This window comes from Natator depressus, chromosome 2 (genome assembly GCF_965152275.1).
Source record: "Natator depressus isolate rNatDep1 chromosome 2, rNatDep2.hap1, whole genome shotgun sequence".
In the NCBI taxonomy this organism is placed as follows: domain Eukaryota; kingdom Metazoa; phylum Chordata; order Testudines; family Cheloniidae; genus Natator; species Natator depressus.
This window is the reverse complement of record NC_134235.1, coordinates 261437710-261462007: the sequence shown is the minus strand read 5'-3', so window position 1 is coordinate 261462007 and position 24298 is coordinate 261437710. Positions and strand designations below refer to the sequence as shown.

Genomic DNA, 24298 nt, shown 5'->3' with positions numbered 1-24298 from the left:
ATTTATCTGAGCATAAGCTTTCGTGAGCTACAGCTCCCTTCATCGGCTGCATTCAACAGCGGGTCAGTAAATACCTGGCCCTAGTGCCAGGGCCCAGGCTGGGGCAGTTAAGACAGATCACACACGGAGCAAGCCCCCGCCCATTGCCTTTGAAGGGTCATGGAGAAGTAGGGTTGTGCCAACCCTCCCAGATTGTCCTGGAGTCCCCAGGAGTTAAAGATTATGTCATGTGAGGAAATCTCCAGGAATTCGTCCAACCAAAGTTGGCAACCCTACAGAAAAGATCAAGAGCCCAGATTTGCTCTTATGAATAGTGGAAAGACTTCAGTGGGGCTACTTCCGAACCCAGCCCTACCTGCTCCCTCGCAATAAACCCACATTCTTCAGCATGGTCCCTGGATTATGCAGCAGTTTAGTTTAAATTATGAAGTTACAGGCTAGATCCTCAGATGGCGTAGAGTAGCCTCGCTCTGTTGACTTCAACTTAACTAGGGTGATATACACCCAGTGAGGAGCTGGGTCTAACTTTTGTTAAATGAGCTGAATATGAAATGATCAGTACAAGAGCCTGCATGTTATTTATTTTGGTACTGAGCACAATTTATGTTGCCCCCACATTTTCAGCATTCAATAGGCCCTAGATTTTTATATCAACAATGACTCACTGCATCATTGAAGTTGTCATGGGGGAAAGATTCAGGCAGCTGGGAATTGGAGGATTAGCACAAATGGAGACATTAGAGGCAGTTTGGGACTGTAGGATAAGCACAGTAGTTTGATGTTTCTGCTAAAATGAGTAGCAGACACAATGGTTTTTACATTTGAATTACCACTGTTAGGATCCAGAGACAGCACCCTATACAGATGTGTGGGGTGAGTGGTTTCAGACAGTCTGCCAACACAAGAAAGCCACACCACATGAGTTAGGTCAGGTCTACACTACAGACCTATATCAGTCTAACTATGTCACTCAGGGTGTGAAAAAATCCACCCCCGGAGCGATGTAGTTACACTGGCCTAACGCCTCGCGTAGACAGCAGTATGTTGGCATGAGAACTTCTCTCACCCCCATAACTACTGCCTCTACAGCAGGGGTTCTCAAACTGGGGGTCAGTACCCCTCAGGGGGTTGTGAGGTTATTACATAGGGGGGTTGCGAGCTGTCAGCCTCCACCCCAAACCCTGCTTTGCCTCCAGTATTTACAATGGTGTAAAATATATATATACACAAGTGTTTTTAATAGATAAGGGGAGTTGCACTCAGAGGCTTGCTGTGTGAAAGGGGTCACAAGTACGAAAGTCTGAGAACCCCTGCTCTAAAGGAAATGAATTAACGACACCAATGCGAGAAACTCTCACATTGATGCTAAAGCACTACAGTGGTGCACACAAAGACAAGCCCTTACATTCAGTTCAAGTTTCCAAGGTTACCTGGGCAATCATAAGACCTGCAGCCATAACCTGAATAAGTGAAACACCAGATTCTGAAACACATGCTCTGGTTGGCTGGTTTTGGATTACCACAGCATTATAGGCCTTAACTTTTACCAACTCATAACTATGATTTCAATAGGACTACTCAGACTTAAAGTTACGCACCAAGACATGGCGCTTTGTAGATAATTTCAGGTGCTTATTTTTGCTCTCCGATTTGTAACTATTAGGTGAGCTATGGTTTTGGATTGAAATGTGCTGCTTCTCAGATACTGTCTTGAAGACTGAAGTCTGAGACAAAAGAACTGCCTTTCCAGATGAGACCAGTTCTCCATCCTCGTCCAGGGGTCCATCTCCGACAGCGACCAGTACCAGCTCCTTCAGGGGAGCAACAATTTCCATAGTGGAAGCTTCTTCTTAATCCCAGGCAGTTCGTGACAAGCTTATCCACTGGCACCTTGATCGTTGATTGAGGCCTGTAGGCTCAACCAGAATATAAATAATAAATTGGGGAGGAGGGAGAATAAATTCCCTGAAACAAGAGAGTGTTTAGATCCCTTACATCTTGTTATCCTAACAAGGGTAACTGTGGCTGTTCTCATTATCTGTATAAGCATTGAATCATGCTTCTGGAACCCTACTAAGAAACTGGCATTGACAATATCTTGTGGCAGAGAGTGCCACTGGCTCATTAATTTATTTTTTATCAGGTTTAAATTAGTTGCCTTTCAATTTCACTTGATCCCCTCTTGCTCTTGTTTATGAGACAGGGAAAACAGGAGCATCCGATTACCTTCCATGCCATTTAACTCAAATACCAAAAACAGATGGGGAAAAAGAGCACTATTAAATATTTACCATTTTCACTCTTTTAGTTAAGTGCTGACACAACTCCCAATCTACATGTCTAGCTCTTCCAAAAAGACCCCTACAAAAACAGGGAAGACTAAACTTGACGTCAAGCAGGAAAAAGAAATGTTCTTTGGAAACTAACAAAAATCTTTCAGGTCTTTTGTATACATCACCATATAGAAATGTAAGAGGGTGCACACCTAATTCTTCTATCCCCTTTGCAATTCACCTCTAGGAATGCTGTGTTTTTACCATAGCCCTCCAAAGAGGCCCATCTGGTTTTTGTAGTCACCACACACAACCCTCACCACAATGGACAATTATTTTTTGAATCAATAGGTTTTATGTCCATTTCACTTTTGTTACAATTTTTTTTATTAGAATAAATGTCAGACGGACAATGTTACAGGACAGATTTGTCATCCAGGTTACAAGACAAAAGAGGTACAGAAGAAAGGCAGACAAGAGCTTTGCATATCCATTTCAAGACAATTAGGATGCAGACTATATACAGGCCACCCAGTAACACCACCTCATATGGTACAAAAAGCGAAACCAGAATGGTACCCAGCACTAGTAGAGGGGAAGTAAGTAACCTGGTGTTATTGAACCACCAGTGTGAGTGGAAGGGGTGAGGGGGGTATCAGAAGCAATATACACTTACATAAGAAAACCTGTGCCATTTCTGTACCACCACAAACCTGGAATTTCCATGCTCAGAGTATTTATGAAACTGCTCCCAAACCGTAGCATCATCGGGAGAATTGTTGACACTACCCAAGTTCAGCTTCTCAGTGTTCATAACAGCCCATTATTCCCTGCAAACCATTCATGGTGGGGAAGGATCATCAGCCATTCCCACCAGTGAGCGATGACGGAGTTTAGCTGCCATTATACACGTGAGAACTTAAGTCCCGATAAAAACCCACACAGAGAGAGACAAAGAAAAAACCCCTAAACAATAAAAATTCGAGGACAGGACAGGCGCATCGCTAATGTTAAGATTATTGTCTGAACCTTGGACCAAAAGAAACCTATACTGGAGGAGAACCAGCAAAGAAGGGCTTCTGCGCTGCAGGACAGCGACACCTTCCCACTAGGAGGGCAGGTATTAGGACACAAATCTTGCAGGAACAGCTGATGAGATTTCAGCCCCATTGAATCTAACCTAAACCCTAGCCCTGACTCTGCTCACCGGGATCCAGACATGCTTCCCCACCAGCCCTAGCCCAGCTCACACTGAACTGTGGGGCAGGCTTGTGAACATTCTGTCTGATGCTTTTAGAAGTCATTTCAACAGCAAGGTGGCACATACAGATAGCACTGCACAGACCTAGACTCGGACACTGCCCCAGGGAGTTTACCAGCTAAGTAGGACAAGACACGGCATAGGAAAACAGATCGGGTGTGGGGATTATTGACTAGCAGGAGGAGGAAGGGGCAGGGGTTGCTCAGAGAGGAGAAATGGCTCTGTGCAGATGAGAACAGGGAGACCATTCCAGGGGTGTGGGGGGAGCATGATCCTGAGAAGGGGAGGAGTTGGGCAGACCTAGGAAAAAGGATCTGGACTCAGCACTCCCAGATTTTTACCAGGAAGGTGCCAGGTATTTGCCGAACCACAGCAGTTAACCATTTCACGCATGCAGATTCCTTCAGGCTCTGGCGAGCTAGAGCGCAGGTTTTACACCACTTGCCCTTCAGCATATCCTGCCTCCCCTGCAGCGTCGAGTGAGCAAAGAGGGAGTCTGCCGCAAGCACTGCAATCTCGCACACTTTAGTAAGCTGGTGTGGAGCAGAGATCAGACGCTCTTCACAGGTTTGTCCAGGGAGCCTGTGGGAGGATGAGATGCCGGGGGAGAAGCCCTTTAGACTGCTGCCCAATAGGGTCATTTACAATTGGACAGGAACTGCCCCACCCCACCCACACTCCAGCCCTGAGGCCTACCAAGCGCAGGGATGAACTGGTCTGGACATAACGTGCTAGCTACAACCTAGTCACCCATCCCACTCCTTGGTGTTTTCCCGGTCTCCAGTCTTCGCCCTGGGGAAGCCTGCTCTGTCTGGTCTGCCCTCTGCTGATCCCGTGGTGGCATCGTACCTGGGAAGACAGCCCTGCACTTTGCACGCTGGCAGGGCGTCCCAGTCTTGTGGCTCTGTGGACGCTTGTGGAAGCTGGCCCTGACCTTGTAGCTCTTCTTGCAGACGGTGCATTGGAACAGCCTCTCCCCAGAGCACGCTCGCTGGCCATTGGGCAGACGCTGCTTCTGAGCGGACCCCAGCACACTGGCCAGCCCTCCTTCTGGCCTGGAGCTGCTGGCCCGCACAGAGCTCGGCGTGGCAGCTACAGTCCTTGCCACGCTCCATGCAGTCCTGGGGATTCTCCTTCCCATGGCCCCACTGGTGTCTGAGGAAACTCCCCTTCAGCTGGAAGCTCTTCCCGCACACTACACACTGGAACGGCCTCTCCTCCACACGGACTTGTCGGTGATTCAGAAGGAGACACTTTCGGCTGTAGGTCTGCTCACAGCTGGTGTATTTATATGGCCTCTCCCCAGTGTGGCTCGCATAGTGTCGGATGAACTCCAAATGGCACCGGAAGCTCCTGGCACACTCGGTGCACTGATAAGGTCTCTCTCTGGAACAGCTCCTGTGCTGTTTCCCAAAGCTCACTTTCAGCCGGAAGCTCTTCCCACCCTTCGTACACGTGATATACGGCCTCCCTCCCGCGTGGCTTGCCTGATGGACGAGGAGAGGGTTGGTGCCACCCAAAGCTCTTCCACTTGAAGTCGGCTCCCCCAAGACAGTGCCTGCCAGGCTCCTTGTCGGCGTTAGGGAGCCACACTGACCCTCCCAAGCTGTTGTAGCAACCAGACTCTGGGAAACACTTTCCCCTGAACTTCCCAACAGCATGTCACGCAGCTCCAAGTCTTCAGGATCTTCTTCATGTTCCTGCACCTCCGTTTTAATCACAATCACCTCATCTGCAGCAACAGAGAGAGAATCAGCAACATCACTCCCTTTGCCTGCGTGAGCGAGAGAAAGAAGCCTCTGCTGATTCAGCCATTCAGTGACTCAGTGCAGAAAAAACTAAACCTGTCGGCTTATTGAACGTGGCCAATAAAGTAGACAAGGGGGACAGTTTTCAAAAGAGCCTAGGTGGCTTAGGAAACTTAGTCCCATTTTGAAAAGTTACTAGAGACTTTTCAAACTGGGATTTAGGCGCTTTTGAAAACTTTACCCAAGATAAATAATGAGTGCACGCACACACGATCTAGGGCCCGATTTGAAAATCAGCAGAGCAGCCCCCTTCCTGCTCAACACTTCTGAAAATCAGACCATTAGCATCTAAACTGAGAGAGGAGATTTCTGCCCTTAAAACTTGTCTGTAAACGAGAAGCTTCACATCTTTGGGTGGAGCTCTGGGGAAAGGGTGTATTTAAGTACCGGGAGTATGAAGGGTCAGCGCTGAGTCCAGAAGGTCTAGACAACTGGAGAGCAAAAACTATCTAGTTAAGGTTATAATTCTATTCCCATTATAATCCTATTTTCAGAAACTCAGTCTTCAAAAGTTACCCTTTTGCCCCGAAACTTTTCATATATGGTCTGAAACCAAAGGAGATTTCCTTCCAAGTTTGAGTGACATTTGTCTGGACATTTATAGAAAAATGTAATTAACCTTCTCAGTTTTGTAATTTTGCTGCTGATATTGGTGCTTAGTAGTATCTTAAACTTGTGGGGTCAAATTCTCAGCTGGGGTAAATCGTCATTCCTCCATTGACCTTGATGGCACTCCACCAATTTACAAATTTCACATGTGGCTAGTCCTTAGTGAGGAATAACTGCTTAGTACATGGGGGGAGGGGTATTTTAAACAGTAAAGTCATAACGCATAAAAAGTGTTTTTTGTGTACGTGCTGTAAAAATCAGGGATTTGGAGCAATCAAATTTTTGAATTGCTCCGCTCCAGCTCCACTCCGGCACCAACAGTGACTGCTCCAGCTCTGCTCCAGCTTTGCTCCAACCTCTGACTCAAATTCATTTTTAACTAAATAAAAAAGTGCATTCTGTCATTTTGAAAAAACATTTTTATTCAGACTTTTAAAACCATTTAAATGTCATTAACAATGATACAAACTAGAATCATTCATAATTCATTCTGTAAAAAATTATTGCAGCAATCAAGTCGTCTTTCACACCCTGACGCAAACCATTTAAAATTAACTTTAAAGCCGAAAACAGTCGCTCTACACCAGCTTGAGTTGTTGGCATGCTCGAAGCAATTCTACAGGCAGCCTGAATGCGGTGTGGGTAGCTGTGAATGGCCTCAAAAACAGACTTAACTTTCAGCCTACCAATAGACTCCATCGCCTCACAATCTTCCCGAAAGTTGCTCTCAAATAACGCTTCATTACAATTATGAATCGCAGAAACTCGCCGGCGTCTTTCTTGTTCATCCAATTCCTTTTCGAAGGCGTCATCTTCTGAAGAATTGGTGCTTGAATTATCTCCATTTCCCTGTGATGGTTGAAGACGTCTCAGGGATGGACGCTCGAACAAGTTCAGAGTGGAGACGGAAGTTTGAGAACAGCCTGCTATTTCTGAAGGATGTGAACTTTCCGAAAACGCAAATTCGATGGTTGAGGACTCCTTTTGTTGTGTTTTGTTTTCTTCAACCTCTTTCGCCGAGTTCAAATGTAGCAACAGATTTTGTTTTTCGAGTCGTCGAGCAATATCAAGGAGCCCTTCCTTTGCCTTTGGTATTTCCCTTGAGGTAAGAAGAATCCGATACCGTGGGTCAACATAAACTCCAGCAAGGAAATGAATATTGTCAAAAAGCTTCTCTTCGCGTTTCTGCATGGAGGATAGAATTCCTTCTGCAATTTGTCCACCATTTTCTTGCAAGAATTTTGACAGTTTTCGCCATTCCTTCATTAAAACTCCCGGGGTTACATCGACGGCTTGAAGATTCACAGTTGTTTGGTTTGGCTTTGCCAAGAGGTCTCGCAGGTTCTTCACTTCGTCCCATTCAGCTTTTGTTAACTTGAGTTCTCTTGTTCCAGCAGCAGCTGTCACTTGTTCACAGTAAGACTGAAAAACGAGAAGCCGATCAATCATCGCAAATGTTGAACCCCAGCAAGTCACAGTGTCCAATGATTGAGTTACCCCATGTAGATCAAGCAGAACACTTTGAATACTTGGGGTTCGTAGTTTGACAACGACTTGTCGAATTTTTGCCAGAAATTTCTTCGCATGTTCTTTGTTCAGTCCATCCCAGATTGCCAACTGAAGAGTGTGAATACCACACTTCATCAGTTGGACTTTTGAGTCGTCCTCATGAAGCCATGTTGGAAGTATGAGGCTGGGGTCATTAACCCATTGCGCAGCAGCATCCCTGTTGAGTTCGATTTCATCCATTCCTTTAGTGCCTTCATCAGGCAAAATAGCTTCAGTTCTGTCCACATCCGTGTTCTCAAAGGTAGAAATGATTTCATTATCTTCGCTGAAATTTTTGACGGCACACGTCATGTTTGCTGCATTGTTAACGCAGATGCTCAGCACTTGCATTTCACTGATCCCAAATTTTTCTAAAATAGCTTTTACTTGACTTTTCACGTACGAAGAATTGTGACGGCCTTCAGTGTCGATTATGTCCAAGGTTTTTACCACAGCTTTATCTTTTCCGTCTTCGTAGTACTGAGCACTGATTGCAAGGAAATGTCTGTTTCCACGGGTTGCCGCATCCATTTTCAGGTAGCACAGTTTTTGCTCCAAAGCTTTCTTGAGCTCTTGACGACCAGACTCAGCTGTGCTGACAACTAAATGACGAACCGCATCGTGCCCCGTCGAAACGCCAAGCTGCCGACCCATTTCACCGGCAATTTTTTGGAATCCTTTGTTCTTTAGCCTGAAGGTAGTGAGCGGTGTTGAACTCAAGCAAACCATTTCCATCAGCCCTTCACGGAAAGTATTGGCATCCATGGTGACTGTAACCTTTGAGGACTTCAAATATGAGTCAAGTTTTGTTTGCTCAATTTTGGGTTTCTTTTCAGATGAAGCTCCACAAAAAATCTTTTCTCCGGGAGTTTTCAAAGAGCCAGATGGACGTCGTTTAGCCGCATCAGTTTTCTGTTTTGCCTCATCTTCCTGGTTTTTTTTTGTAACCAGAGCCGCATAGTTTTCAGGATGGTTACGTTTTACATGCCGCCAAAGGTTGAAACTTTTCACGGCACTTGCTTCACTTGTCTTGAAGCTACATGGTTTGAGCTCGCCATTCACTTCCTTTTCCACCTTGCACGTTGCTGATTTCTTCTTTGCTTTTCGCAAAAGCCCAGATTTGGGGTTTTCAAATTCAAAAGTAAAGACGTCGTTGAGATCCTTTTCCGTAAATCGGCTATCAATCATGGGGGGCAGATTTGATTTTTTTGTTGAAGCCCTGGCCAAATCTTCTTGTGCTGCTACCGCATCCAAAGCTTTCTTGTTATGATCTTCAAAAAGCAATGAACAAAAGCATTACATTTTTTTATAATGTACCTGCTTGTGATATCTTAACCACTTAAGGTACTTCAAATTTATTTTGGATTTTCTGGACAAAAAAGTGATCGCATTTTCTTTTTACACAAAATTATTACTGAAGTATATTTTAATATTTTAACATGTTTCTTGCAGTTTTAATGAAGTAAGAAGTATTTTTAATATACATAATATACATTTTTATTTATAAATTGCAAGTTAGTTTTTCTTACGAAATTTTGCTGTAAAAATATTCAAAATATTTTACAAGTTTTTAATTAATATCTCAAAAATGCTTTAATATAGATATAGCAATGAAATGTGGTACGTGCCGAAGCGTTAGTACGTGCTATCACTGTTCTACAACATTAACTTTTGGGAAGTAACGAGGCTACACATTACAAGGCTGAAAATAAACTTTAACAGGAAAGCGGATTCAAATTGCAAGCACAGTCCTTTTAGTAAAGAAATCAAATTTTTGGAAATTTCTGCTTCATCAGCCTGTATAGATTATACAAGATAGAGCAAATAACAGGTTCAATCTTGTATGATGTTTCCAGCCTGATGAAGGAAAAACATATTTCTGAAAATTTGCTCTCTTTACTAAAAGGACGGTGCTTGCAATTTGAATCTGCTTTCCCGTTAAAGTTGATTTCCAGCGTTCTATCATACAACAGCATTCAAATAACATTATTTAAACCACAGGCGTCGTGAACTGGGGGGACTGGGCCAATTTTATTCAATATTTTTTAAATCTTCGACTGTTTAACAGATACGACCCTGGAATATGATTTAATGCTAAAACATGCATTAAAACGATACTCTTAATTTATTTTGTATAACTAACCGTTTCCGAGAAAACTGTTTAAAAATTTTAATCTGATTAGATGCTTAGAATGATACAAACAATTTTACTTATTATTTATTTTTCAACTTTGGAACCATACATTTTAAATGTAATAATAAATAATAACCAAAAATTATTAACTTATTATGGAACATAATATTACCGCTTGTAGCCAGGGGCAGTCAACGACAAGCCTTTCTTGAAATATGAAATAAAAATGACCAACAGCCAGTTCCGGATGCCTATGGTTTAAATAATTTTGGATAATGTAATATGATAGCACATACTAATGCTAAGACAGACATAATTTCATTACTTTATATTAAAGCATTTTTGAGATATTAATCAGAAATTAACTTTTCATCACCTCCTTGAAGGAACTGTAACTCCCTTAGGAAGAATTTTAGGACACGCGTTCACAGAAACGTTCTTCTTAAAATGACCTAAGGATTCACCCCCAAAGTTGTGTTGGACATTTTCCAATCACTCCGGATATATCACAAAAATCACTCCCAATTTATGTAAAAATGTTTACTGTATATTTATATGCTGCACACGACTTTTTCAGTAAATTTAAAATTACAACCACCAAAAGACCGTTGAACAGATGGCATATACAATAAGTCCGCCAGAGTGATACGGGAGCATGTACAAATGTACCGATAACGGGAGCCCGTGTGAGAAATTAGCTTAAGTGATTAATATCTCTTGCGATATCTTAATATATCAATAAACAAAAACATTATTTTTTTTTGCAATATACCTGTTTGCGATATCTTAAATGTTGCATCTTGCGTCACACTTTTCCGTAATCGCAGCACTCAGCGCGTCTCGTTGATCAACGCTTACAAAAGAAGTATCAACACATACTAATCTATCTAACTAATCTACGCGAGTACGTACTCGCCTAACCTTGGCACAAGGGTGGGAGCAGTCTGCAGTGTTGCCGGATGTCTGATAATTATCTGATTCTTTAATAAAACATATCTCTAAAAAACTTGGTAATTTTGTATCTGTACATTAAATCTTGATTTCGGCCAAAGTGAGAAGAACTGTGACATACTATGTAAAGTAGATGTTAATATCAATTGTTATACAATCTGAAACTTTTTGGCACCTTTAGGACTTTCTTGCTGAATATCATTCATTTGGATTGAAAATGAAAAAAGAAACTGGAGCAGTGGAGCGGTCAAGATTTTCTGTGCTCCGGCTCCAGGCAAAAACCTGCAGCTCCACTGGTCCGTGCTCCAGCTCCGGGCTCCACTCCAAAGTCCTGGTAAAAATGTCTATTAAATAGTTAGTCCGTGATTCAATACAGCTGCGAAGCTTACACTGTGCCACCCTGTCCAATACTGCTGCTAGGCACTGGATATATTTACTGAGTGCTGCGAACGAACAATGCACGGCGTTGCAAAAACGCGCCAGACACATCTCAATTGCAGCACAGGTAGCTTCTCCCTCCTCCCCTATTTTTTCCCTCTTTTCTGTCTTTTTAAAAGAAAAAATAAATTAAATGCAAAATAAATCTTGTGTTAATGCAATGCTCGGCTCAGAGTTTTGAACGAAGAACTATGGGTAATGCAAAAGTGAAGATTCTGATCATGTTAACTCAACTACATCATTCGACTGTCAAGCTTAGGAAACAGCATTTCTCTTGTAATTGCTGCATTTGGACAGTGTCAAGATTGCAAATCGTCTCCTGGATTTGAGGAAAAGAGGATTTCCAGCTATTTCACACCCTATCAAAGTTGTTACAATCCATCTCACCTGCGCAGAGCTCTGTATGGATTTGCCTTTCCTCCGAGACCTGCATATCCTGCACACTTGGCTCTTCCTCGACGTCCCTCCAGCAGGAAGCGTAGCGTGCAGAAGCTTGGCACCCTGTTCACGACAGACAGAGGAACGCATTGCTTTTCTGATCTCCACAAACACTATACAAGGAAATGTCAACTGATCGTAACCCAGTGCTGTTTCTGGGCTGGAGGAGAGACACATTCTGACTGGCTACAAACATTTCACTGAGGATCCACAGGAAATAAATGCAGAAGGGTTCAGAGCCAGGAGAACTTGAGATTGGTGGAAATCCAAAGGTGATGGCTGCGTCCATAAAGGGGCAGGTGGTACCGATAGGCCTGGGCCTAGAATGGAGCTGTACAGAACAGCATTGCCCCAGGCTTTGCTTCAGGAGAGCTCCCTGGGAGTAGAGTCTGCACCAGCCCTTTGGCGGGAGCAGTGTGCACTCTTCTCTGTGGCTGGCCAGCCCTGCTGGTAGTGTGGAAGTGGTGGGGGAGAGGGGGTAAGGACCTATGTTGTCTCCTTTTGTGGGTACAGCTCACTTGGGACTAGTAGGGAGCAACCTCAGCACTAAGGACTGCAACTGCCAGGATAGGAGAAGGCTCCTTGCACTATAATCTCTTGCTCATCTGTACGGGGACCAGGCAGAGTCTGGACCAAAAGTTTTACTGGATTTCACTCACTGTTTGGGCAGCTTAGCGCATCACTCACCAGCGTAGGGGTCTGTAGAGAGCGCTCCTTCCCCAAAGTGTTCCTGATCCTCGGCACAGGACTGTTCCTCTAGTTTAATCCACGATAAAACGTCACAGCCAAAGACTGTATAATTGGTTCATGGAAAGAGGTAATAATAGATGCTGTGTTTTATTCTTATATCTCACTGACTCATTCTGACGAAGCATCTGATGCGATTTTAATCTGAACACACAAGGGCTAAACTAGAAATTACATCATGATTGTCCATCCCTTTCTATTAAGTGCTGACATGGGCAGAGATTAGTCACCAAGACAGTTTCACAGAGAAGGGGAGACTTTGGAAAGTGTTCTCATATCTCTTGACTATGTAACAAGTGCTTTAGTGCAGTGATGGATGCTGTAGAAATATAAATAGATATGGCAGAAAATGTTCCAAGGGCCTAGCTACTACAGCAATGGACACACTAGGAATACCCAAGGTGGACGGAAAATTATACAATCTGTAGAAGCCAGCAAAGGTTTTGTTGGAAGGCTAGTTTCTCTTTCTGTAAGCTCAGCTGATATCCGGAGAACGCTGACACAGGTAAGTCCAAAGGTGGCCATTTGCTATAACCACACGTGCAACATTACAGAGCTTTAGGTCATTGTTAAAAATCATTTATATAGTGCTGCAGACTCTAGACAGCACATCAAACCACGCTGAAGTATTCAGATTCATAGATTTTTAATGCCAGAAGGGACCATTATATTTTGTTTCACCTGCATAATGCAGGCCAAAGAAAATCACTCAATAATTTCTGCATCAAGCTCTAACTTTGGTTTGAACTACACACTGGCAAAAGGGAAGGTATAGGCGATCTTGGCGATATAAACAACAAATTTATTTGAGCATAAGCTTTCGTGAGCTACAGCTCACTTCATCGGATGCATCCGATGAAGTGAGCTGTAGCTCACAAAAGCTTATGCTCAAATAAATTTGTTAGTCTCTAAGGTGCCACAAGTCCTCCTTTTCTTTTTGCGACTACAGACTAACACGGCTGCTACTTTGAAAAAAGACAATATGTAGGTATATACAAGCACATGATAAATGGCACAGGTACAGATAAGGAGATCGTAGAATTCATATGGCTTGATGCGATCAGTACAGAGTGGGAGTATTACTAATGCCTTAGCTAAATTAGAAGGTACTGTACAGGTATAGATAAGGAGAGGTTGAATTGGGTCGGTTTGTAGTGGCTACAACAGCCTGCCCATATTTCCTGGGTGCTGTTATCTTGTGCTAAGCTTTCATTTAAAGAACAAACAAATAAAAATTCTGGCGCTTATGGTTGCCTGCCGACTGAATTTAATCAACCCAATTATATCTGCTTGAGTGTGCAAACAGCTTGAAACAATAGCTGAGAAAGATACACACTGCTCCTATTCAGATTGATATGGTGTTGCCCCTGGAGCCTACCGATGGCAACTTGAACTCCCAACATTTTAAACTTTCACTGCTGATCGAAGCTCACAAGACAAAAAAGAGGAAGTATCCCATAATGAACTGAGTCATCCATTGTGGAGTCACAGAACGGCAAAGCTTGGGCTGGAAATGGGTCTTGGGAAGAATCCCACCACCTTTTTCATCTCCGATCACACGGTGCAAAGGGATATAAGGAGATGGGTATTTGGAGGTAAATATTTCTACCCATTCTCCTGCATTTTGACAGAAGATCAATAACTTTCCTTCCACCAGACATGCTAAATGTAGAGTGGTCAGCGCATGCATGCTGTTAGGCACTGGTAGAAAGCTGGCACTAGATACGGGATACTGTAAATTGAGGTAAATCAATTACTCCTTCACCATTACCTTCATTTTGCTGTCAATCAATGTGTCTATTTCAGAGGCATTTATTTTACCCTACTGATATGAATGTCTCTCACTTTTTCCTCTTCACTAACTCACAACTCCAAGCGCAGTTTGAGAACAGCTGTTCAGCAGGCAACCAAGGGATTGATTTGGTCTGACTCTGGGTGTTCCAACAGCTTTAATTTCTTTTAGTTGCTGAGGCCCAAAGATGAGCCACTGTCAACTTGCAATAGCAGGCAACCAACCAAAAATATGTAAGTCGAAAAGTGTGGTTTATCTTGTTATTGTTGCATTCAGTTAGTGTCTGGCTTGGACAGAGGCAGATTGCCAGCTTTTTACTTCACTCATCCCTGTGTAGAGGGACAGCCCAAGCCCCATGGGACTTATGTGATGTCTAGCCTTTGTGCAGGTGTCCTGTCTGAAGAAGTGAATTTTACCCTTTGGAATGGTTTCAATCCATTACTGACCTGTGCTGGGGTCTGCAGGGACACCTCTTTCCTTAGCATTGCCCTGTTCCCCAACACACGGCTCTGCGCCTTGTTCGGTCTGGCACCACTGGCCAGGTGCAGCAACGGGAGAGTCTGCTCATGGGGGGGCGGAGGGAAAGAAGAGAGAATTCCATTATGTTTATCTAATATCTATTTAGCTGCTGGCAACACATTAAAAATGTCTGAAAAGCTAGAACCGAGGTTCACAAGAACTTTGGTTCTTGCTTTGTCCTTCCCATGCCCTTTCTAAATTGTTTTAATCCATTACTCACTGACGCACGGCTCAATAGAGATTTTCCTTTCTTTAGAGTCCTGCAGATCCCCGATATACGGCTCCTCCCCGCGCTCTATCCGGGACAGGATGTCAGGTTTAGAAACAGCATAGTCTGTTCATGGGAGATGATATTAGGTGGGATACAGTAGGATGTTTTATTCAGATCAGTTACACAGGGATTATAAGGATCCTTTCAACTGTGATATTCATTAGCTTTTTTTTTTTTTAAATCACATTTATAACAAATCAGTTTCAATGAAAAGTAGAACCTGGTTTACTTAAACCTTGTCTAGTGAGGGGCCAATCCTGCAGGTGCTTACTACCAAGCACAGGACTTCTGGCTGGTAGCAGGCCCATTAACGTCCCCAGTCATCACTGTTATTACCTGCAATATAGTAGCACCTAGAGGCTCCAAACAAGATCAGGGCCCCATTGTCTCTACTGCCCAAACGTTGGTTCTTTTCACTCCCCATGTTACGGATAATGAGGCTGGGATGAATAGCCTGGATTCATCATACAAACTGCTGACATTGCTCCAGAGAGGCCCGATTCCGGGGAAGCTCTTGGAGGCTCTTTCACTGGAGGAGGTTAATTCTGTGTTCTCCTTTGGGAATGACTGAATGGCTGCTCATTTCAAGGTTTGACACCAGAGCCTGAGTTGGACTGTGGGATGGTGTTTACTGTGGGGGATGTGAAGAGATCATTGAACACCCTCCTCCTCCGTTCCTAGCAGCGGCTATGAGTTGGACTCTAATTTGGTCCAAGCGTTCTTTATACCATACAGTCATTTGAATAAGGGGGAACGGGTCCCTATATGGAAGGGTGATTGTAGGTCAATTTAGCATATTACTCAAGAACAGAGCAACTCCACAGGGACTGATGCATGCTCATCGCATCACAGCTACGCTGTTGAGGAGGGAGGACACCAGAATGCCAAAGCAGCTGTGGAATGGAAAACTGGAAGCAGGTAACCGTACAGGAGGCAGCCAGAAGAAACGCTTCAAGGACACGCTGCAGCATAATCAGAAGCAATGCAACATTGCAGCTGGGAGCTGTCACAACAGACAGATCGCGCTGGCGAGCAGTCAGGGATGGGGTTATTCAGATCTTGACCCTGAGGCGCTGAGTCATACCCAGCAGCAGATTCAGCGGGCACAGAGCATAATCCCTTCCTCAACACTGAGCTACATATGCCCTCGATGCGGAAAGGACCAACACTCTCACATCGGCCTTTTTGGCCCCAACGTAACACTGTCATCAGCCTCATCTGCGGTCACCAAGGGCAACAACAATTCCTCAAGAACGGTGAATTTTAATTAGCTATTCTGTCGCTGCCTACACAAAATCAGCCATGTTGGGGGGAAACCCACAATGCCAGTTAAAACACTGTTCCTTCTCCCATGCAGACGGGACCACCAGTGCTAACTATTTTATGCTTCCCCGGGATCTGCAGGAGGAAGTGCACCTGCTTGGGGTTTATATTACCCTGGACTTGACTCTTCAGTTGTTTCTCTTTGGATACATTTTTCATCAACAGCTGACATGGAAACTAGCAACTTTCTGTATCTAGATTGAATTTGAAACGTAGATCCCACTGTGCTTCTAGTATGGGATAAGAGGAGGTGGTGGCCTTAAGCCCAATAGTGTATATTTTGGTATTTCTTCCACAGAAGGATGTGAGGAACTTGAGCTATCATAAACATCTGGAAGACTAATGGCATTGTCCCAGCACAAATCAAAGGAACTGTGAGCAGGAGGAAACCCAGTCCATGAAAGATCTCACCACTTCTAATAAAGGAGTGAAAACTGATCCTTACCCAGTGAGATCAGGGTCTCATAATTCCCCTTTATGGTGTTCTTGTAAAGCTCCTTCTGCCATTCATTCAAGCTCTTCCATTCCTGCTCATTGAAATAGACGGAGATGTCATCAAATGTCACCGGTACCTGAAATTACAAGGGGGGAGTCACTCACCACCTTCTAATTCTGTCACACCCACCTTTTTATGTTAACTCTAAGAATGTTTTAAAGTTAATTTAATTTGAGTTTAGCCAGAATCAAGATACCATGGGCCAGATATTCAGCTCGTATAAATCAGCAATACTCAACTGTCTTCAAATCAGCTATGCCTAGTTAGGCTAGCTGAGGATCTGGCCCCATACAGGGGTCAGAGTTTGCAGCTTGACATTATTATTATTTAACGTGACAGTAGGTCCCAGGGGCCCCAGTCACGATCCATCTCTATTGTACTAGGTGCTGCAGAAACACAGGAGAAGCAGAGAGTTTATAACAGATTATCTTTGAACATGCAGATTTAGGGAAATGTTGGACTGCAAACATTGCAGTTTGGGAGTCTTCTGAATCTGGGGTTTGGTTCTGTCCATTGTAGCAACAGGATGCTTCAAAGCAGAGCTTTGGTTCATGCCCATCTCTAAATTAATTGTTCATAAAAGAAAATCTAGACACTGAGCTCCTCTATTAGTTCACAGAGCAAGCAATGGCACCCCCATCTTTACCGTCATCTGGAAGGATCACATTTACAGAACCGGGTCATTCCACGTCTGCAGCCCTTCGGACGCTGGCTTTTCCATCTGCCAACCAGGGGACCAGCTAGGGCTAGTTGTGCCAGGGGTTTCCGTGATGGGATGCCTGTCTGCAGAGAACGCCTGAGCCCATAACCACCCATCCACTCCCATGCAGGATAATGAGAGTTTAATCAAGTAAAAATGATTCACTTTGCAATCTGCAGTTTAAGCATCCTTGATTTCCCAGTGAGACGGGTCTAACTAACACTGACTGTACAGCTCCAAGGAACCATAATCAGCTGACAGGCACAGTAAATGCCAGCCAATAAGGTGCACTAACTAGGCACATATGAATGGATTGTTTTCACGGTGTTGGAATTTCGTAACATTAAATCTGAGTAACACTGACATTAACCGGTCTCGGCGGTTCCCATTTGCACCCCTCTCTTCATGGGTCCGTCTATACAGTTCTCTCCCAGGTGCAGCACAGTTTCTGCAGGCACACCGGAAAGCAGACGGGACAGCGTACCAGAGAGAGGCACAGCAGGGTTCATTGCAAGTGGGTTTCACACACAAAAGAAAAGTTTGAGTGTGGAAAGTCCAACCTCTTTCCGGCTGTTAGGCTAATGCGAATCGCTCAGTTGGTATCTGGGATGAGAGGGTAACATTTTGAAATGCACAGGCCCAGTGGGCTTTGCCTATGAAAGGTGCAGAGTGTTGCAGAGGAAGGCTCTAAAATGGCAAAGAGGCAGCGGGGAAAGTCAAAAACTGAAAAGGGCTGGTAGGAGCAGACAGGAAGGATAGTCCAGTGGTTACAGCGCTAGGCGGGGTTCAATTCCTGTTCTTCCATGAATATCCTGTGGAACCTTGGGCAAATCTCAGTCTCTCTGTGCCTCAGATTTACACCTGGGGATTATAGCCCTGCCCTACCTCACAGGGGTGTCACGAGGATAAATACATTAAAAGACGGGGAGGCACTCTCATCCAGGGCCATATAAGTATCTAAAACAGACAGATAGTGGGGGGTCCTTCTCCCTTCTCTGACTATGAACTTTGGGCTTCTGTCCTTTCCTTAATCTGGAGAGCTTTTTCAAGATGTTAGATTTGTTCTTCCATTCCCTCCCCTTTCCCCCAACTGCTCCCATCAGCACAAGAAGAGAGTGGGGTGAAAGTCATCTAACTAGTTCTGATCAGCACAGGGGTTGGCTCAAAAAACCCTCTGCCACCCCATCAAATCTGAGCACTTTTAGAGCAGCAAAGACAAGGAAAGAATGAGCCTGTGAAAAAAATCCCTTGTGTATCTGGTAATAGAAGGGACTTACTTAATAAACCTTTTAACATGGTACAGCCCCTTCCACATGAAGCACTAAAAATGCTTTACGAATACTGGTGGCTTAAGCCTCACGTACCCCTGTGAGGAAGGTAAATATCATCCCCATCTTAAAGATGAGGCTCAGAGAAGTTAAGAGGCATGTCCAAGATCACACAGGAAGTTTGTGGCAGAGCTGGGAAATGAATCATAGAATTATAGCGGGGTAGGACGAGAAGGGACCTCAGTAGGTCACCTAGTCCAGTCCCTTGCACTCAAGGCAGGGCTAGATAACAACTAGACTCAGACCTCGATTCCCAGACCTGTGCATTAACTACAAGACCATCCTTTCTACTCTATGCTGACTTCTGCCTCCTTAGTGCTCGTTGAGATGTGCTGTGACAATGCTTATTTTCCTAGCTCATCGCTTTGACCACATCACCCCCCTCTCTGCATCCCTCCACTGCCCATCACATCAACAAGAAATGTCTCCTTGTCTGTATCCCCCATTCCATCTCATCCGACACTTCTATCGTAGATTCCTTGGGAAAGGGACTGTCTTTTTGTTCTGTGTCTGTACAGCACCTGCCACAGTAGGGTCCTGGTCCGTGACGGGGACTCTTAGGCATTACCACCACACAGATAAAACTAGTTACCTTGGGCACCTCCCCGTTAGTGCCTGGGGGGAGCCTCAGGATCCAGAAGTTCCTGTTCTTCAGCAGGTTCTCCATGTTCTCCAGCCTCCTCTGCAGCAGCCCATACTCCTGGATCAGAGTTCCCAACACGGCCCACTTACTCTCCAGCTGGTTCCCAAACTCCACCACAGTTCTCTCACAACCTATTAGCTTTTTTTCAGCCATCCACATTCTCCCTTCCAGACCCAGCAACCGCGTGGCATGAGAATCTAATTTCCTCTCAACAGCTTGGACTGCGGCTAGTACAGTCTGAAGGGAAGCCTCTGCACTTGGAAGTGGTGTTTCTTGTACAGACATTTGCTCAGGGAGGACCGGTGGCTGCAAGGCGGCAAGGGGCTGCGGTTCCACCTCCCATTCATCAGCCTGTTTCAAGGACAGAAAATGAAAACAGAGTTGAAGTCACTTTCCCTATCGGCAAAGTTAGCTACAAAGAAACAGGACAAGCAGCCGCTCACATGCAACAGGCCGCCCAGACTGTTCAAGGTTGCATCTTTATCATCATCGGCTCACATTCCAGAAGTGATGGTTAAAAAGCTGCTGACATTTTCATTATAATCCTCATTTATAAGGGTCAATGGGAATGGTATTGAACTGAAATGTCCCATGCATCTCGGGTTTTGTCCTAATTTGTTTGAGGAAAACTGCAATATAAGGCAAGAGCTTTTCTAATCACGTTCATTTACAAACAAGAGTCAATCACTACAACAATCTTATGAGAAGAGAATTAATGAGCCTGGCATGAGGTCTCCTTGCCACAGGGCCCCAGAGACTCCCAGGGGATGAGCTAGACGGGGAATTCCCTGCGCAAAGAGACATACTTGCACTAGCTCTAGAGAAGTATAGTGTCAGCTGTGAGTGGCAGGAAGCACTAGCCGTTCTGAGGACCACACGGCCCAAGTCCAGCGGCACACGCTCGGGGCAGCTCACCTCCCCCACTGCTTGCACCACTGCAACTGTGCTCTATTTTTAGCATGTTAACTCGATCAGAGCTAGTGCAAATATGCCTCCTTAAAATGGGAATCAAACAACCAACTCCAAGTGTTGACATATCCTGGGTCTCTCGCTCTCTCTTATGGCCCATCTGCGCGCCAACATTTATCCCATCAGGAGATGGTGTTATATTCCAGCAGTGACCAGACAGGATAGGAACAAACTAACTGTACAAAATCGGTGCTCCAGTCTGTGCTAACTTAAATTTCACAACACCCCAGGTAGGTAGGTAGGTATCCTTATCCCCAGCATTCAGGTGCAGAAACCATTTTAGAAATGTTAAGCAACTTGCACCAGGGCAAAGAGTAAATGTGTCTGGACCAACATTTGAATCCACGTCCCTTTCTTCTCCTCATGTCCTTGTCACGAACTTGATGTTTTTCCAGAACTGTCCCCAAATAATATCTAATGCCCTAGATCACCATGCTTCCTAGGCAAATCATTTCACTGTGTCCTAGCTTTCCTCTCGGTAAATTAAGATCTCCTCAGTCATCAAATTTACTTGGCTTCCTAAATAAAGTATGATTATCGCTGTTTTTACAGATGGGAAAACTGAGACCTGCTGGGGATAAGAAACTTGCCTCAAGAGCACTGTGGTCCAGCAGTTTAAATACAGGCCTGAGCATCAGGAGAGCTAGGTGTGTGAGAACATGAACCTCCATTGATCACCTCCCCAGCTAGACAGAAGACTGCAGTGAACCAGGCTTATAAAGCACTAGAGAAGCGTGAAGCATTATTAAGGCCAGTCAGTAGCAGACATGGAAACAGAGTTCAGGGGTCACAGGCCCGTGCCCATTTCTCTGGCCCTGCAGAGATCCTCCAGGTTGAAGTTTCATTCACCTCTTTTGTCTCAACCAACTTTTCCCCCAAAAAACTGCTACACTTTTCCCAAAGGTTCCCAAAATCTAAAACCAGCTCATTCCATGTAAAGTTTGGCAACGAATATTCACCCAGTTCTAATCCCAATACTTTGCATCTCTGCAGCACCTTCCCTTGGAGGATCTCAAAGCAATTTACAAACACAGACACATTAAGACTCATAACCACCTCAGGGAGGCATGAAGTATTATTCCCCATGTAGAGATAGAGAAACTGAGGTTAAGTGGCCTGCCCAAAAATCACATAGCAAGTCAGTACAGAAGTGGGAACAGAACTCCTGGCACTCAATCCTTTGCTTCAGCCAAGGAACTGTTCTTCCTCTCAATATAAACACATAGTGTTATTCATCAACCAACATTTAGGTACCTCTTTGATGATTTTTTTCCGGAAGGCTCCTCTTCCTTTTGGTTGCGATAGGGACTGTAGGTTCCCATTCATGCTCGGGCAGACGTTCAGAGTCGGAACCGCTGTTTTGGTTAGAAGCAACCGCTTTCCAAATTCTAATTTTTTTTGCGTCACGCTTGAAATGTCAAAGCACTCGTCTGTGAAGTGCGCAGAGCAGATCAGTGAGCGGTCGTGTCCCCCTCTCCAGTCTGCTCTCTTCATCCGAACAAATCTGTCCCAAAGGCTCCTAACGTGAGGGTCTTTTGGAAATTTGAACAAGGATACACCATCTTGGGTGGTGTTGGAACACCTGGCCACTACGCAGCGAGCTGGCATGGTTTGTAACGTAAAATGTTACTACGTTACAATGTCAGTAGCAGGCAAGTTCTAGAGATTCCTCCAGCTGATCTGTTAGAAACCTTTGAAGGCTCTTTCCTAAGTAGCTCTGGGAGTTGGTTGCATCCCTGGTCTCCCAGTACAGTTCTGACACTGTAGCTGTTCGGTGTAATGCTCGGAATCCAAACAAGCGAGAACACTCCCTTCGTCAAACTCCTTGGCTTTTTATTTGAATGACACCTAAAAAGCAGAGAGAAAACCCTCTCATGCACATAACTATAATGATGTTGTGTAGCCACATCAGGTGCATGTAAAAATTCAGTTACTTATTTTAAATAAAAAATTATGCAATGTTTTACGAGCCTGGTTTTGAAAAGTTAGGAGTGGAACTGCACATACGAAATAAGTGCACAATTACAAACACACCGTCCAGGTAACTGCACATGCATATGCCTGGTTCTGGTCATTTCCATTCCTTTCCCAGACCGGAAGAAGAGCTCTGGCTGGCTCAAAAGCTCGTCTCGCTCACCAACAGAAGTTGGTCCAATAAAAGATATTACTGGACCCACTTTGTCTCGCTAATATCCTGGGACCAACAAGGCTACAACCACACTGTACACAACATTGGCAGTTACGCGGTTTGTGCACACAATCATGACAACTGCGTGTGAAACTTGCACATCTAAAATTTTTCGACATTGGGCCCAACCTGTTCAAATTTCTGTGCTCCTCCCCTACCAATGTTCATCCCTGCACATCAAAGCACTTTAAGAACAACTGATGCATTTTCAAAATCCTTATGTGAGAAATAAGAATCTATTACCACTCCCATTGTACAGCTTCTGTGTGCCAGGCTGTCAGGGCTGAAATGACCAGTGCTTCATTTGTGCCAGGGCTTGCCAGAGCTGAGCCCTGGCACCCCTAGGCTTAGGAGTTCATAGTCCCAGCACCTCTGGCTTCGCCGCATCAGTTATGAAAGTAAAAAAATTGCTTAAGCTCCGGCACCTATTTGCTTGAACCCCAGCTCAGCTTTCATTACAAATTAAGCACTGGAAATAACTCACCCAAGTCAGTAGGAAACTCCGAAATAGAATCCAGGCTGCTTGACATTAGGTAACCCTCTGACACTGCAATGAGCCTCCTGTGTAAAGCGATGCTGGTGCCCTGTTAACACCCTCTGCAGCCAAGCACCTGCAGCCGCCAGGCCCTGACTACCACCCTCCAGGATGCAGCTAAGCAGGCACACGCTCCAAGGCCACCTGAGGCAGGCGAGCGGAGGCGCTAAGAACCAGCCACAGCCCAGGAATCAAGGCATTTCCTTGCCAGCGGCAGTGCTAGGCCCGCTCTCGCTAGCGCTAGGAAGCGGGGCGCCCAGGGGCGGGCAGGGTGACCAGAGAGCAGATGTGAAAAATCGGGACGGGGGTGGGCGGTAATAGGTGCCTATATAAGAAAAAGCCCCAAATATCAGATGTCCCGATTTTACAGGGCCAGTCCTGGTCACCCTAGGGCAGGGTGCCCCCAACCCTACGCCCCCGCGGCTGGAAGTCAGGACGGACCCCCGGGAAAGGAGCGCTCCCCCGCTGCACCGCTCTGCGCCTGCATTCGGAGCAGCCGGGCAACGTGTAAACGCCCAGCCCCAGCGGTCTCGAGCCGGTCCCTGCGGGGAGCCGGGGGAGGGGGGCGCTGGGCACACGTGCCCCAGCTCTGCAAGGGGCCCGCGGGCCAGGCACCGGGGCTACGTACCGCAGCGCCCCTGCTCCGGGCCCTTACCTGGGCAGCGGCCCGCTCGGCCATGGCCCCCCCGGGCGGGGCTGCTCCCGCGGGCCCGGCCCGGCCGAGCCCCGCTCCCGCTGCGGGCTGGACAGAGTCCCGGCGCCGCCTCGCCACGGGCCGACCCCGCTGCCGGGCGGAGCAGAGCGAGCGCGGCCCGCACGGAGGGAGGGAGCCGCGGCCTGGCTGCCGGGAGGGGCCGGGAGCGGCGGGGCGGGGCGGGGCCGGCGGGGAGCGGGGCGGCAGCGGCCCCTGGCGGGGGAAGCTCCGCATCGGCCGCGGCTGCCGCTTTGGTGCCCTGGCACTGTTGTTAGCGGTTGTAACACACGTGTCTAGGGGGCAAAGCCATGACAGCATGGGCGGGTCTTTAACTGAGGGACCCCGGTCGCCCTCCGTGCAGGGGAGAGTTTTAGCACCTGTGGGTGACAGAATAAAGGGGCCCACTCCCCCCCTTCCCTGTGCCGGTCTCTATCAGCCTGAACTCACCTCAGACAGGTTTCAGAGCAGCCGCCGTGTTAGTCTGTAGCCGCAAAAAGAACAGGAGGACTTGTGGCACCTTAGAGACTAACCAATTTATTTGAGCATAAGCTTTCCTGAGCTACAGCTCACTTCATCGGATAGAGAGTCTCCCCTGTTCTTTTCTTCTCCCACCCCATGAGCCATGGCCTCCAG

The 24298-nt window shown here is 45.7% G+C and overlaps 1 protein-coding gene across 1 annotated transcript; it reads right to left on the bottom strand.

The window, feature by feature from the left end:
- Positions 1-4254: 4254 nt before the first annotated feature.
- LOC141983405 (uncharacterized) lies at positions 4255-23183 on the bottom strand. Its single transcript, XM_074946512.1, is given in 10 exon segments — positions 4255-4320; positions 4323-5266; positions 11410-11523; positions 12148-12252; positions 14446-14559; positions 14739-14852; positions 16558-16684; positions 19229-19630; positions 21503-22096; positions 22921-23183. Coding segments are annotated over 9 exon segments (2325 nt in total). The 5' UTR covers positions 21857-22096; positions 22921-23183; the 3' UTR covers positions 4255-4269.
- Between the last annotated feature and the right edge of the window lie 1115 nt (positions 23184-24298).